Source organism: Loxodonta africana, chromosome 6, assembly GCF_030014295.1.
Source record: "Loxodonta africana isolate mLoxAfr1 chromosome 6, mLoxAfr1.hap2, whole genome shotgun sequence".
Taxonomy (NCBI): domain Eukaryota; kingdom Metazoa; phylum Chordata; class Mammalia; order Proboscidea; family Elephantidae; genus Loxodonta; species Loxodonta africana.
In genome coordinates, this window is record NC_087347.1 from 84,922,609 (window position 1) to 84,939,413 (window position 16,805).

Sequence of the window (16,805 nt, forward strand, 5' to 3'; positions counted from 1 at the left end):
CAAAAGCAGCAGAGTCCTCTTTATCCAGAATATAATTTGGTTTAAAAACAAAGAGGTATTTCATTCTCAACTAGCACTATTAAAAGCTCTACATTTATTCATCCAAATCTCTTTCTCTGGAATTCCCACCCATTCTCTGGAATTCCCACCCATTCTCTGGAATTCCCACCCATTCTCTGGAATTCCCACCCATTGATTATAGTTCTTTCTTCTGTGACTATACAGAGTCAGTCTTAGTTGTCTTGTACGACAGCCTTTCATATGGAGAAGGCAGCGTCATGTCGCTCCTAAGTTATTTTTCTTTTGTGCTTCATATTCTTCGTATTGCATGGTTTCCAGGTCTTTCATCATGCTGAGTACTTACACTCTTCTGGACATTTATCTAAGACCCACTTACGATATGGTGTCCAGAGCCAGACAAAACACTGTAGACATGGTCTGGCCCTGTGTAGAGTATAGGAGAATGAGCTGTGACACTCAGCCCACAACTGGATTTGCCCGTGGCACTAGCGCTGCCATCCCATGGCCTCAACTGGAGCTTGCTGTGAACCTAAAAGCCTTGGCGCCTTTTAATTTGAAAACGTATTAAGGTAGAACTTTCCTAACCTGTATTTGTGCATTTAATTTTTGAGCCTAAATGCATATACTTATATTTAGTTCTTTTTATCATTCGTATTTTTGATCATTCATGCTGTCATGTTTTTATATGTGTCTAATACACTTTCTTCTTTTCTTTTCCCCCCAACTCCCTCTCCTCCCCAAGCTATATTCTAGTCATGAACCTTCTGTCCTATCAGATCTAGGTGATTTTTATGAATCCACTTTTACAGACATTTTAAATGTTAATTTACCCTTGTTAATTGTTCATATCCATTTCAATGTTGTGTGGAAGCTTGAGGACGTAAGTCTAATTCCTGATCACTTCTCTATTGTTTTTCTCTTCAGAATTACTGGAGATGATCCACTAGTTCTTCCGTCTATGTCATAATTGTTTTTTATACTACTATCCCATTTATTTTTATTTTAAACGAATTTCAGCTTTAATTCTTTTCAATTGAGTCGAAAAATCTCTGGCCCAGAAAGTCAACATAACCTTTGTTCTGTATTTGGCCCAGAAGCAAGATATTGTAACTCGTGATCTCGAAGAGGCAAATCCCATTCCCCAACGCCATTTACTTTCATCTCCTTTCCTCCCTCCTTTCCATAGATATAGCCGTCAAATGCAAGGAGAAATGAAAACACCACCTGTGTTCCCAGACCTTCATTTCCTATCTAGGGCTTCAACATCACAAGAGATAAATCCCAGGTTCCTTCAGATGCTGAAATGCAGCCCCATATGATTCAGCAGAAGTGGGTAGCAGTTGGGTTTGATTAGTCTTGGCAGGCATTCTGTCACATCTCAGGAAAAGGCTCCAAAAGGACCACACACCTCCCAATTAGCCATGTCAGGCTTGCATATGGCTTTCTCTGTGTCCTTCAATAGGAAGTCAACACCACCCCCAGTGAGTGTCAGGATTTCCAACACCTGTTACCTTCTGTGACAACTTGTTTTTGTTCTGTAGATTAGAGGATGTGGCATCTTTGGAAGATATTGACTCACCCTTTATGGGCAGAAATTCACGTCACTGTATCACATGCCCAAGAGGGGGCCATTATTATTATCCCCATTTTACCCATCAGGAAACTGAGGCTTTGAGACTTGAATTGGCTGTCAGGGGTAATGCAGCCAAGAGACAGCAGAGCTGAGAGACTTGAACCCTTATCTTCTAACCGCACCGGGTCTTCTCTTTCCATCATACTCTACTGCCAGAATAAAAACATAGGTGAACTATCAGGGAAGTTTTCTGAGTACTGGAAATATGCCAGGCTCTATTTCTTATAACTTGCATAACAACCCTATTATGTAGGTTAACAATATTCTCATTTTGTTAATGTAGAATTGAGATGAGCAGAGATTAAATAACTAGAAGGTCACACAAAGAGCAAGTGGCTGGAGTAGCTGTTTTCAGAGGCTGATTTTCCTTCCTCTGAATCATACTACCTTTTCTCACTAAATTCAATTTCTACTCTTTTCCTCAGAATCTTTCTTTATGACTTCTTTCTCAGATTATACCCTCTGTCTTATATAAGTGGAACAAAAAGAATATTTCTAGAAGAGTTAACCAGGAAAGAGTTTGTAGAAGAAGGAGAAGAGCTGTGGTTCTCAAATTTCAAAGGGCTTAAATGTAACGTGGGACACTTCATAAAAGTGCAGGTTTCAGGGCTCTGTCCCCAGAGTTTGTCCCTAGATTGAGTATTTCTTGGGTGGGGCCCAGGAGTCTGCATTTTTCAAGTCTCTCAAGTGATTTTGTGGCAAGTAGATCATAGGCCTCACTTGGAAAAACACTAAGTGAAAGTTTCTCTACTTATTCTTTTTAGCCTGTATTTTATTCTTTCTTTCACCAATCTTGGTTACTTAAGTCCACTTTGCTTCCTTGGAATTTGTTGATTCGCTTTTAGCACTCCTTCTCCATTCACTCTTAAAAGCCTTCATCGTTTCTACTAACCAATAATGCATAGCAATGTTCTTCATACACTATTTCCTTACCGAGCAAGACCAGCCAGTCCTTTTTTTGACACCTAATCAGAGTTTACCTTAAGTAAAGGCGTCCCTGGTTGGTGCAAACAGTTAAGCAACCAACTACTAGCCGAAAGGTTGGCAATTTGAACCCACCCAGAGGGGCCTGGGAAGACAGGCATGGTGATCTGCTTCTAAAAGATCACAGACTTGAAAACCCTGTGGAGCACAATTCTACTCTACATGCATGAGGTCGTCATGAGTCTGAATTGATTGAACAGCAACTAACAACCTTATAAAAGATGTAAAGCACATACCCTGCAGACCAGTGGAAAGGTAACCACTGATAATGATCACAGTATCAGGAACATAATGAGTATTCTTTGATGCTTTCCCTTGAAACTTTTCCTGCCAACTCTATTTGCCACACTATACATGCCTGGCTTTCATTGTACTAGTGTTCCTAGGACGTGACCTTCAAGTTGGTCCGGCTCTTTCTTTCCCCTAACCCAGCAGGTATTCTGGTAATGTGTAATATCGAGGTATCACCCTAGCCGCCTTCAGCAGACACTGCCACATACAGGTGAAATGGATCAAAACTTCTACTCCTCTTGCCAAGCCTATTTGTTGTTGTTGGGATTTTTTTGTCCCGAACACCAAAGCTATTCCAGCAGTTTATTCATATTCATCCCCTAGTCAGTGCCTCAACTCCTCACTCTTAGTTTCTTGCTTCCTCCAGTCCTTCCTTTGGCCTGATCCCAAAACAAACAAAAGGAATATATCACTCTACAACACAACTCCTAAGGCTTCCTGTAAAATATTAAATTAAATTTAAAATACTTTGCTTGGTGTTCCTAGCCCTTTATAGCCTGATCCTGCTCAACAAATTCAAAATTTATTTCTTATCCATCCTTCGTTTCAACTTATCTTTTCACTGAGTCATTGTTTTCTAAATTATAAAAACAAAATCAGTCGCTGTCGAGTTTATTCCGACTCATGTGTCAGAGTAGAAGTGTGCTCCATAAGGTCTTCAGTGGCTGATTTTTCAGAAGGAAGTCTTCTGAGGTGCCTCTGGATGGACCCAAAGAGCCCACCTTTCAGTTAGCAGCTGAGAGAATTAACTGTACCACCCAGGGACTCTACTAGATTATAAGTCTTTATAAATCCTTCTTTGGAGCAATTAGTTGCTTCTTCCTCTTTGCTGTCACTTTGTATATGTTCCTAAGGAGGAATTACTGCCCCGTGTTGTAATAATTTGCTGTTTTATTTTACGTTGGTGTATGTGCCCAGCTAGACTGAGTTCCTCAAGGTTGTCGAACATATTTTAAATATCTTTGTATCACAGACAAAATGTCTGATGCCTAACAGGTATTCTATAAATGTTTATTGACAGATAAATTAATGAACTGATAGGTTGTTATGCCTAATGAACTGATAATGTAAACACCTCCGTTAGTGGTTGGCACATGGTAGGCCTTTGAGCAATGCTCGTTTTCCTTTGACTGTTCTTTTTTTTTAATCTGGACTTTTTTTTTTTTTTTAAGGTACCTTTAGTTGAACAACTATTCCGCAAAGAGTTCAAACCATTTTTGAAGAAATGGTATCGTACTATGGGATTAAGTGGTGATACTCAACTGAAAATATCATTTCCAGAAGTTGTCAAATCCTGCGATGTTATTATCAGCACAGCTCAAATTCTTGAAAACTCCCTTTTAAATTCAGAAAAAGGAGAAGATGCTGGTGTCCAGTTGTCAGGTTGGTTGAATATTTCTTTTTATAAAAAGAACAGTAGTATTAATGATAGGAATAAGGGCTGTGGTAAATAATGTAAAAGATATTGATAAAAAGAAAAAATAAATCTTACTTTAGATTGTCTTTCATTGCTCTTTAAAACCCTTGTTCTATTCCTTAGAGGAAACAAACAAACTAAAAAATCGATAATAAGTTTTTAATTAGAACATTTTATTCTATCTAAACCAAAAAACAAACCTGTTGCTGTTGAGTCGATTGTAATAAGTTGGCCCTATAAGATAGCATTATTAAATCAGTCAGACATTGGACTTCAATTTACTTTTTATTTCTAGGTACTGAAAAATTCCTGGTTTGTTCTGTTGGATCTTGTTAGATCTTCCTTCTCTATAGAATAAAAATAATATTCTTTCTATTTTATGGGGGATGGGAAGAGAAGGGAGGAAGGTTGTAGGAAAGAAAGTAAAAATAGTTATAATAATTAAATGCAATGTTAAAACAAGGCAGAATTATCCATCTTTAAATAGTGTGGCTTTCATTTGAAGGAATAAAATCAAAACATAAACTCGTCGCTGTTGATTCTGTTCCTACTCATAGCGACCCCATAGGGCAGAGTAGAACTGCTCCATAGGGTTTCTAAGGAGTGGCTAGTGGATTCAAACTGCTAACCTTTTGGTTAACAGCCATAGCTCTTAACCAGTATGCAACCAGGGCTGCAGTACCTACCAACTTAAAAAATAACTTATTAAAGAACAAAAGTAAAATCCTGAGAGTTTTTGGAAATAAGCCAGGGTTTGAATTCCACCCCATAATACTTCTTAGCTCTATATGATGTTTGAAATTCATCTATTAATCAGGGGTGGTATCTAACAGGGACATTTTTATTATTAATATTTATGAACTTCTGTATATGCAAGTTCCTAGTTGCATTTTCCTCCTGAAAAGTGACAGAGAGCTGTGGCGGTATCTGACCCAAGAAAAATCCCAGCTCAGTTTACTGGGTTAAAGATACTTCTTTCATTGTAGTTTGCTGGTATGGACAAATGAACCATCTGGATTTTCTTTTAAGACTTTTCCCTCATCGTCATTGATGAATGCCATCACACCAACAAAGAAGCAGTCTATAATAACATCATGAGGCGCTATTTGGAACAGAAGTTGAAAAATAATAGACTCAAAAAACAAAACAAACCAGTCATTCCTCTACCTCAGATACTAGGATTAACTGCTTCACCTGGTGTTGGAGGGGCCAGAAAACAAGCCAAAGCTGACGAACACATTTTAAAAGTAAGTACTTTAGGTATAACCAATAAAAACAAAGCTAAAACGAATACCAGTGCTTCTTGGGTTTTTCATTAAAGTTGCATCCAGGTGCCAGGGAGTATATAGAAAGAAAGTATTCCGTGATTATCAATTAAGTGAAATCTATTTGCTCTAACTAAAGTATATATATTTAATCTTCTACAAAATTATAATATGCTTCAATAAATAACTATGACATAGAACAATGTCACAAAAATGAAATGCCTTCTTTTCAACATCTATTCTTATAGTTAAACTTAATCATCTATTTGGTATAGAAATATGCATGAACTGTGAGATTTTCTACTTTTCATACATGATAAATGTTATTCCATTTCAAAATTAGGAGTTTTTTACTGTCTTTGCTGTTCTAAGGGACCCTCAGATTCTGGGTAAATCAAATTAACTGGAAAATGGAGCTATCAGGATCTTTACTAAAGATGTATTACTTTTCAGCTGCCCCCAAATGGTGATACCAGATAAAGTGCTGCTGTTGGTCTCAAGTGTTAAATGGATTCAGAGTAACTGAGAAAAATGCCAGCACCAAGGCAATTGCCTTTGTATTTTCAGTCTCTTCCTTTCAGCTGAACTCAGTAACAGTCATGTAGAATAGACACTGCATTCAGATTCTTGATTGTTGGCTCCAAGATAAAACTTATTACTAGAATTAAGGACTAGCTTCAGTCTAGAGCCAGCCACACGGGCATTTGCTGCTCCCAGCTTTGCACTGCCTTCTTTGTATGTAGAACAGGGTGGCAGTATGATCCATGGGTGTCAAGATGACCTTTAATATGAGTGATATATGGTTATCTTAGGATAAGCATATTATAAGATGATATCATAAGAATATATTTTATTCTCTACCTGTCACTGCAAGTTGCTATATTCTTGCTATATTCGTGTTGGATTTTCTAGATGAAAAAGGAATTTCAGAAATGAAAAATAAATGTCCTTCTTTTCAGAATTACCCACCAATTTGATTTAGAAGCCCTCCTAATAATAAAAACGTTATTGGTTACACAGGTCCACAGAAAAACAATAGTAAAATGCTGTATTTAGCAAATAATGCTACATATTTCTCACCTGAAAAAGAATTCTATGTTGAATCAGTTGAACTGTAAAAGTAATTATTTGAATATTGAAAAATATCTTTTTTTCTAGATATGTGCCAATCTTGATGCATCTACCATTAAAACTGTGAAAGAAAATGTTGGTGAACTCAGGGAACACATAAAGGAGCCTTGCAAGAAGTTTGCAATTGCAGATGACACCAGAGAAGTATGTACTTAACATTTTATATTTATTTGATTGGTGATGCCATACTAAATTAAAAAATGACAAAGCCTATTTTATACTGACCATCTGAAAAACATTATTATAAAATTTTAGCAAGAAAGTTAGAGTTTTATTCTTTTCTTTTGCTGTTAGGCAGCAAAGCGCTGCTGTGTATTTTCTCCATCCTCGTTTTAGTTTTGTAGCTCATGTGAAGCATATAGTAGCTCAGTGACTATTTGACTACATATGAGCCATGGAGGGGTACAAGGCTTGCACAGCTAAACTATCATAGTTCTTTTTACCCTTTTCTACTTTTTCACTTTTCTTTGTAAATTCCAAGATTGCTTTTCTGACATAACACACTACCAAAATCAGAAACATTTTGATGCTACCAGATTATAGTTGGCAATGTTAATGAGAATCCTGCCTAATTTGCATATTTGCATATTTACTTTCTAAGGAAAACACTGACATGGTAAAGAAATGAAACATTTACTTTAATGGTGCTTTTGCAATGAATATTTTCACGGAGTGTAAACACCAACTGAGAGTCAATTTGGACATTATGACTAGTACATTTTGTCATTATTTTTCTTTTGTAAAATTGTAAAAGCATGATCAGTTTTAGCTGTATATACTTGATAATAACTTTAATTATTGAAATCTACCTCATCAGGATGTTAGGATTAAATGATATCACATATATGCCATAGATATTATTATGCTGGATATATAAGAGGCACTAACCCACTGTTAGTGACCAACCTCCATAGATGATTTTTTTTTTTTTGAAATTTGGAAAAAGAGTATTATCTATTCCAGCTGTACTAGCAGATTTGAATACACTTTATTTTTCTTTACTTCATGTTAGAAACATACATTTAAACATTTAGGCGGTTAGTTTAAATGTATATTTCTATTCATAATCATGAAAAGAACCCAACATTTTCAGGATATTTTTTAAAAACAATTTGCCATCCTACTCTTTAATGTACTTAATTTTTTAGTAAATGATTTATTGAAGTATAGCATTCATGAAGAAAAATGCGAAGTCATGAGTATATAGATCATTGACTTTTCATAAACTGAAAACACTTGTATAACCAAAATGCAGATCAAGAGATAGGACATTGCTAGCACCCCAGAAGCCCTTGCTGACCCCTTACAGTCACCACCCTTAAAGGGGACCACTATCCTGACTTCTAACACCAAGGATAAGTTTGAACTTTATATAAATGGAATCATACAGTATGTACTCTTTTGTATCTGACTTTGTTCAAAACTCCACCTGTCAATTTTTTATTTTAGTCAAAATAATACTGAAGCCAGTGCTTCAAAGAGTATTTCTTAAATCAGATTGTAGCCTTTTCCAAGTAATTGTGACATTAATATGTTTTTCAAATTATCTTTAATATTCAAGGTTTATATCATTCATTAACTTTACTTTTTGAAACTTTTAAATTGGAAATTCCAGCAGGGATACATGGTATTGGTGTGGGTGTGGATTGAGAGTGGAGGTAAAGGAGAAGCTGGACAAAAAATAAAGGTACAAAGAGGTTATCAAAGATTATTTTTTATTTTTATCTAGACAAATAGTCTGAATCAAATTATTATAAACTATGTTTTAAAAGATAATTTTTTTTCCTTTAACAATATAAATATGTAAGAATAAGTATGTAATTTATTTTTAGGACCCATTTAAAGAGAAACTTTTAGAAATAATGACAAAGATTCAAACTTTTTGCCAAATGAATCCAATGTCAGATTTTGGAACCCAACCCTATGAACAATGGGCCATTCAAACGGAAAAAAAAGGTAATTTGGATTTTGACCCAACACTTATTTTAGTCCACGTTTGTGCCAAGATTTCAGATGATTATGTCAACCAGATTGAAAGCAAATGGAATATCTGTGTTCTAAATAGTACAAAGATAAACATGCTGTAATTCCTTATCTAAGAAAAGGGACACCAATCCATCCATTTCTCTTTATCTTCAGTCTTTGACTTATTGCATGTTTAAAATGCTAAGATAAATATTAATAGCTATGTCTCCAAAGGCAAACTCCCCTAATATGTTTTTCATGTCATTCCTCTGAGTCAGCGTGGATAAAGTATGTGTTTTTGTTGATGCAGAGCTCAGACAGCAAGTCTAGGAATTGGACAGCTTGCCTCCTCTTAGTTCTCACGGTACATTTTTAGCCTTAACTTGCCCATTTCAAAATCAAGGTGGAGATTTTAGAGACAGTGTTACAAACATTGCACAAATGGTGAAGTGCTCAGCTGCTAACCAAAAGGTTTAGTGGTTCGAATCCACTCAGAGACACCTTGGAAGAAAAACCTTTCGATCTACTTCCAAAAGCCACTGAAAACCCTACGAAACGTCATTCTACACTGTAACACACGGGGTTGCCATGAGTTGGAATCAACTTGATGGCAACTGGTTTTTTTGTTTGTTTTGTTTTTTATTATAAACATATTCTTGTCCACAACATAATTTAGGGGTTGTCTGCACTTATTATCTCACTATACATAATATATTCTTTTGTAGCTGCAAGAGAAGGAAATCGCAAAGACCGTGTTTGTGCAGAGCATTTGAGAAAGTACAATGAGGCCCTACAAATTAATGACACAATCCGAATGATCGACGCATATAATCATCTTGAAACTTTCTATAATGACGAGAAAGACAAGAAGTTTGCAGTCCTAGAAGATGATAGTGATGAGAGTGGTGACAGTGGTGATGATGATGGTGGCAAAGATGAAGATGCTGAAAAGAAGCCTTTGAAACTGCATGGGACAGATAGATTTCTTATGACTTTATTTTTTGGTAAGAATCAATGTACCATTTATCGCTTGATCTCATGTGTTTATCTCTTTGGCGTGAAGCTGCTACTTATAAGCTCCCCAAAGGGCCTGTTAAAATATCATTTTGAAAGAAGAAATTTCACTCACACTGGGGCTGTTTCTAACAGATGTGACCAGATTAGCCATGAGTTATATGATTACAATTGATCATTTGGTCATACAGTCTTATTGTCAAGATGATTGCAGTGAATTTATTTATTAAACCAGCCTGATTATTAGACAATGCGTAATTGTCATTGAGCAAATTTCAGTGCATCATTAAACAGATACTGTAGTGTAATTATTTGTATATTTTGCTAATTTTGATTAATTGTTTCTTGAAGACAACAGGAGAATATTGAAAAAGTTGGCTGAAAACCCACAACATGAAAATGAAAAACTGGAGAAATTAAGAAACACCATAATGGAACAATATACTAGGACTGAGGGATCAGCCAGGGGAATCATTTTTACAAAAACACGACAGAGTGCATTTGCCCTTTCCCAGTGGATCACTGAAAACGACAAATTTGCAGAAGTCGGAGTCAAAGCCCACCACCTAATTGGAGCTGGACACAGCAGCGAGTTCACGCACATGACACAGGTATGAACATCCTTTTGGAATTTTTTTTTACACTGTTGTTAGTTACTATTGGGTTGGCTCCAACTCACAGTGACCTTACAACAGAACAAAATGTTACCAAGTCCTATGCCATCTTCATAACTGATATATTGGAGTCCATTGTTGAGGTAGCTCTTTCCCAGTTGTATTTTGAGTGTCTTCCAGCCTAGGAAGCTCATCTTCCAGCACTACATTGGACAATGTGCTGTTATAATCTATAAGATTTGCATTGGCTAATTTTTTTTTAAGTAGTTCACCAGGCCTTTCTTCCTATTCCATATTTGTCTGGAAGTTCTGCTGAAACCTGTCCACTATCTGAAATATTGTTGGTATAGCTTCCAGCATCATAGCAACATGCAAACCACCATAATACAATAAATTGATAGATGGGTTTTTATTATTATCCTTCATCAGTTAGCTTTATCAGTTCTCTAACCACCCTACAAATAATTATTATAGAATAAAATCCTTGTTCTTGACATAAAATTTGAATTTAGTAACAATCTAATTTGTGGCATTTGATAAGCCAAGCACTGACCTAGGAGTCATTTTTTTTCACATACTTAGATGAACTTTCTAAATTTCTTTTGTAATTTCTAAATTTTTCTTGCAAAAAAAAAAAAGTGCTCAACATTTTAGTAACAAAATGGAGAAATATTTATCAAGTGGGAAAATTAGAACCCCCCCCAAAAAAACTCTGTACATTATGATGTTGTTGTTAGTTGCTCTCGAATGGATTCCGACTCATGGGACCCACGTGTGTGGAGTAGGTCTGTTATGTTCACCATCATTCAGGCCAACAGGATTTGAATTTCTGCCTATGCCACAGTAATGTCATCTAAATCTATATTTCACAAAGAGATTGTAGTTTATAAGACATATCTCAATATCCAGGATGGTCGAAATGTGAAAAAAAAATTCATCTTAGAATTTATGAGATACTGCACTTCTTGTTATTATTTGCATGTTTCTTCTTTTCAGATTGTAGGCTGAACTAGAGAGAAGAGCAGGGCTTGCTTTATCCTGTTTTTAATTTATAAAAGCATATTCACCCACTGCCATTGAGTCAATTCCCACTCATGGTGACCCGATACGACAGAGTAGAACTGCCCCATAGGGTTTCCAAGGCTGTAAATCTTTACAGAAGCAGACTGCGACATCTTTCTCCCATGGAGCGGCTGGTGGGTGGTGGAGTGGTTCAAAGCGCTCAACTGCTAACCGAAAGGTCGGCAGTGAGTACACACACGCACACATATATGTATATATATCCCTGGGTGGCACAAATGGTTAAATGCTCCACTATTAGCTGAAAGGTTGGCGGTTCAAAACCTGTCCAGAGGCACCTTGGAAGAGAGACCTTCTGAAAGGTCATTGCCTTGACAACCCTATGGAGCAGCTCTGCTCTGCACACATGGGGTCATCATAAGCTGGAATGACTCAAAAGCAACTAGCAACATTTTATATATATGTGTGCATATATATACATACACACACATACGTATCACAGCTGTGTGTATATATATGTATGTGTATATATACATGTATGTGTGTGTGTGTATATATATATATGTATATATATATATATATGTATATATATATATATATAAAATAGCCTTGGTCCTTCATTTTAAGACCCTGCTCAACTGTCACCTCCTCAGAGTCCTTCCCTGACCACCTTCTGTAGACTAGCAGACCAGCCACTCTCTCCCACCACTCTCTGTCTCCCTCATCCTGCTTTCTCCTTAGTACTTACTGTCACCTGAAAAAATTACATGTTTACTTGTTTCGCACCCCCCAAAAAAAGACCAAACGCATTGCTGTTGAATCAACTCTAACTCATAGCAACCCTCCAACAGAGCTACTGGTGGGTTTGAACCACCAACCCTTTTGTTAGCAGCTGAGCTTTTCACCACTGTGCCATCAGGGCTCCTCTTGCACACCACTAGAAAATAAACTACATGAGGTGTGAAACTTGGTTTCATTTTACTGCCATATCTCAACTCCTAGTAACACGAATAGGTACTCCATAAAGACATGTGTAGGAACTCCATAAATATTTACTGAAAAATGAATAAAAATCTAGGGAATATTCAACCCCAATACTCCCTAAGATTGTTAAGTCTTAAACTGCAATCAAATTAGACCACTAGCTACCATGAACCTGTGTCATATTATTGTTGCCTCTTAAAAAATCACATTTATGACTCAAAATCAACAAGATAGCAGGGAAATTTTTTTGTTTGGTTGGTTTTAATATTATGATTTTGCTTTTTTTTTTTTTAATCTGCTCTTGGAGGAAATTAAATCTGTTTTAGTGTTTGTGACTCAATTTAGTACCAGTGAAAGCATTATCTTCTTTCGATAATGAGTTTGTGTCCTCCTTTTGGATGAGTAGTTTAAATAATATTTGCCTTTTTGTCCTGGCTTCTAGGAAGCTCACAGGTAAAACTGAAGTTCAGTCTCAAAGCAACTGTATTAATCCTTACAAGTAATACACCTACACTCTTTATCTTCTGGTCCTATTTTTCAAGTTCTATTATATTAGCTTTAGTGTTGTATGTGACCTCAGATCCTCTTGGCAAAAAGGCGGGGTACAAATGAAAAGTATGTTTCCAAGCTCCCATTTGTTCTTACCCATTTCAAACTTGGGGGCCTGCATGGCGAACTATAGAGCACATTCCTTTCCTCACTCTCCACACTCCCACCATGTAAACTGAAGTGGATTTACAAATTAGGGGAGGAGTTAGGTATCTACTTGATGTAATTTAAAGGCCTGACACTGTGTCTGGAATTTTCATTATTAGAGTTACTCCTTTGAATTAAGGCACTGACATCTGCCAAAATCCAAGGCCTTGCAAGTTTTTCTCAGTGGAAGTGAGGGCAGGAGAGTGACATGATCAGGGAAGACTCCAGAGGAGCCTTACGGCAGGGTTACGCTAGCAGTTAGGAGTCCAGTACAAACTCATGCTGCTTCTGAGAAGAAAGGGCAGGAGTTGGAAAAGCTCATTGTCAGTCCGGTATGTTTATTTTTGTTTAATATATGAGGGCCAAAAATAGGGTGGATGTGTACCAAAGGCTGGTTGGGCCAACAGCTTTGATGGGAGTGTTTATGAAAATAAAAGTACACTGGCCATACTGGGCTATTTTTATGCTCACTCAGTTCTTCCTATGCAAGGGCCAGAGTGCATATTTTAATTTCTTTATTTACATTAACTTTCAGAATTCGTATATTTTTAAGATACTTGTTTTAATTGTGTTTTTCATAACCCATTCTTTTATTTTTATTAATATCATCTTTTAAAAATTTCATTCAAAACTTGTAAGGTACAAGAGCATACCACTTCCTTGCTTTCTTCTAGCTCCCATCCCAGGAGGTAGCCAGTGTTTTCCTGGTCTCTTGTGTCTTTCCAGGGATATTCTGTTTCTTGTTTGAATGACTCTTAAAGTGACCAAATGTGGAATTCAGTTTGCATTTTTCTCTGTGACTCAAAATTCAACAATCTGTAAAAATATAACTTCATCTTAACCTTTGACTTTGATTATTAAAGATTCCAAAGTTAATGTGGGAGAAAGAAAGGCCCGTTTTAGCATTTCATTGCCATCTTGTCTCCCCAGCTGAAAGTGCCTCCCTCCTTTCTTCCTCCCAAGTTGCCCGTCAGTTTATTTCCTTGGCATGAATGATGGTCTTCCAACCTCCAGACTGGAGGATGGAAATATTTTTGTTATTGTGTGGTAATCCCAGATTGGAAATCAAATGTTGTCTCACCATCGTGCCTTTGCTCAATGCCAAAAACAGATGGCAGCAAATCCGCGTATGATCTAATCCTTTGATTTACACTGACCAGTTGCAATTTATTATTTCGCCTCCTAATTAGAAGAATTTTAATGTGTTTAGCCTCACAAAATTGAATTTATTAAAATGTTTCTACAGAATGAACAAAAAGAAGTCATTAGTAAATTTCGCACTGGAAAAATAAATCTGCTTATCGCGACCACAGTGGCAGAAGAAGGTCTGGATATCAAAGAATGCAATATCGTCATCCGCTATGGTCTCGTCACTAACGAAATAGCCATGGTCCAGGTACATTCAGATAATTCTAATATGTTGATGTTTACTTTTCTTTTTTTACTTGCTTTCTTTTAAGTCAAGGAGCAAAAAACACCTTTTTAGTTTTAAATATAAATCTTTTTCCTGCTAAAAGAGCAGTTGTGAAAAGTTGTACACTACTGCCTTTTTTCTTGTTTAATTCATATGACAACCAGATTTTTTGTTTTTTGTTTTTAAATAACTCCTTCGGTTGTTATTTCTGTGTCCTAAGACTTACTAGGGATATGACACTGGCCCCATTTGTAAGGGTGAAAAGAGGCCTCCTCATTTCTAGGGTGACTGTGTGAGCCCCAACTGGACTTGGAATCTGAATCATCACATCTCATAAATGTCCAACAAAGTAACACTCCCAAAACTTTGGGAGCCATGCTATTTCTTTTTTGCATATCTTACTATGTTTTAGGTGAAAATTTACACAACAAATTAGATTCATACACAATTCATACACCAACTGTTCAGTGACATTGATTACAATCCCCAGAGTGTGTCAGCACTCTTGCCATTTCCTGTCCAGCTTCCCTGCCCCTCCTTGCCTTCTCTGCTCTTGGGTAAATGTTGATCATTTGGTCTCATGCAGTTGATTGCTTAAAGGAGCACAGTCTTCTCAGGTGTTATTGTTTATTTTATAGGCCAATCTATTATTTGGCTGAAAGGTGAACTCCAGGAGTGGCTTCAGTTCCGGGTTAAAAGGGTGTCTTAGAGTGATAGTCTTGGGGGGTCCTTCAGTCTTTATCAGTCCAGTAAGTGCAGTCATTTTTATGAATTTGAGTTTTGTTCTACATTTTTCTCCCATTCTAACTGGGACCTTCTATTGTGTCCTTGGTCAGAATAGTCAATAGTGGTAGCCAAGCACCATCTAGTTCTCCTGGTCTCAGCTAGAAGAGGCTGTGGTTCATGTGGGCCATTAGTCCTGTGGACTAATTTCTTCCTTGAGTCTTTGGTTTCCTTCACTCTTGTTTGGTCCAGACGGGAAGAGACCGATAATTGTGTCTTAGGTGGCCGCTTGCAAGCTTTTAAGACCCCAGATGCCTACTCATCAAACTAGGGTGGAGAGCATTATGTTTATTAACTGAGTTATGCCAGTTGACCTACTTGTCCTCTGAGACTATTGTCCTGAGCCTTCAAACCCAGTAAATCAATCCCATGGAGTGTTCGGATATGTCTAGGGAATATCCATAACTGTGCCCCCATGTGCTTTATTGTATATATGAATATATATGCAGCACATAAAAAAAAATATGCAGCACATACAAACATGTATATACATATGACCACAGATACACCTGTATATATGTGTGCATGTACTCCCGTATGCCTTTCCACACCCGTATAGTATACATATCTACCTATTTAATCACTCATATTTTTTGTTTGTTATTATTTTTGTTTCAAAATTGTATATGTTACAGCATTTACTGTCGTTGTTCTTTATTCTTGTGTACTTCTCAGTGTCTTCATTGACCTTGGTCAAGTTGTGCTGACTTCCCCCATATTGTGTGTTGCCTTTCCCAATGCCTATTCATGTCATTGCTCTTATATCTCTAGGATGTATACCTAGAAGTGGGTTTGCTGGATCATAAGGTATTTCTAGTTCTAGCTTTTTGAGGAAGCACCATACCATTTCCCATAGTGGTTTTACCATTGTACAATCCCATCAGCAGTATGTAAGAGTTCTAATCTCCCCACAACCTCTCCAACATTTGTTTTCTGTTTTTTTCGATCAGTGCCATTTTTGCTGGGGTGAGATGGTGTATCACTGTAGTTTTGATTTGCATCTCACTAATGGCTAATGATCACAAGCATCTCTTACTGTGTTTGTTAGCCACCTGAATATCCCCTTTGTGTGAAGTGTCTGTTCATATCCTTTGCCTAGTTTTTATATCTGATTGTCTTTTTGTTGTTGAGTTGCTCAAGTTTTGTGTATATTTTAGAGATTAGACTGTTGTCAGGTATGTTGTTGCCAAAAAATTTTTTCCCAGTCTGAAGGTTCTCTTTTTACTCTTAGTAAAGTCTTTTGGTGAGCATAAGTATTTAAGTGTTAAGCAGATCCAGTTACATAGTTTATCTTCTGTTATTAGTGCATTTTTAGGTGTGTTTGATAGTGTATTTATGCCAAAAATTATGATCCCTACATTTATTCCTATATTATCTTCCAGGAATTTTATAGTTTTTGCTTTAATATTTAGGCCTTTGATCCATTTTATGTTAGCTTTTGTATACGGTGTGACATATGGATCCTGTTTCATTTTTCTGCAAATGGATATCCAGTTTTGCCAGCACCATTTGTTAAAGAGACTGTCTCTTCTCCATCGAATGGACTTTGACCCTTTGTCAAAGATCACCTGTC

At 36.8% G+C, this 16,805-nt stretch overlaps 1 protein-coding gene across 2 annotated transcripts in view; it reads left to right on the plus strand.

Moving 5' to 3' along the window:
• Positions 1 to 16,805, plus strand: part of IFIH1 (interferon induced with helicase C domain 1) — a 78,327-nt gene that overhangs the window by 44,939 nt on the left and 16,583 nt on the right. For both annotated transcript variants that reach the window (XM_003405827.4, XM_023542884.2), the window contains 7 exons: positions 4,102 to 4,312; positions 5,376 to 5,593; positions 6,770 to 6,886; positions 8,575 to 8,698; positions 9,433 to 9,711; positions 10,073 to 10,332; positions 14,282 to 14,431. In XM_003405827.4, the coding sequence (XP_003405875.1) occupies positions 4,102 to 4,312; positions 5,376 to 5,593; positions 6,770 to 6,886; positions 8,575 to 8,698; positions 9,433 to 9,711; positions 10,073 to 10,332; positions 14,282 to 14,431 (1,359 nt within the window). The remainder of the gene's footprint in view (positions 1 to 4,101; positions 4,313 to 5,375; positions 5,594 to 6,769; positions 6,887 to 8,574; positions 8,699 to 9,432; positions 9,712 to 10,072; positions 10,333 to 14,281; positions 14,432 to 16,805) is intronic.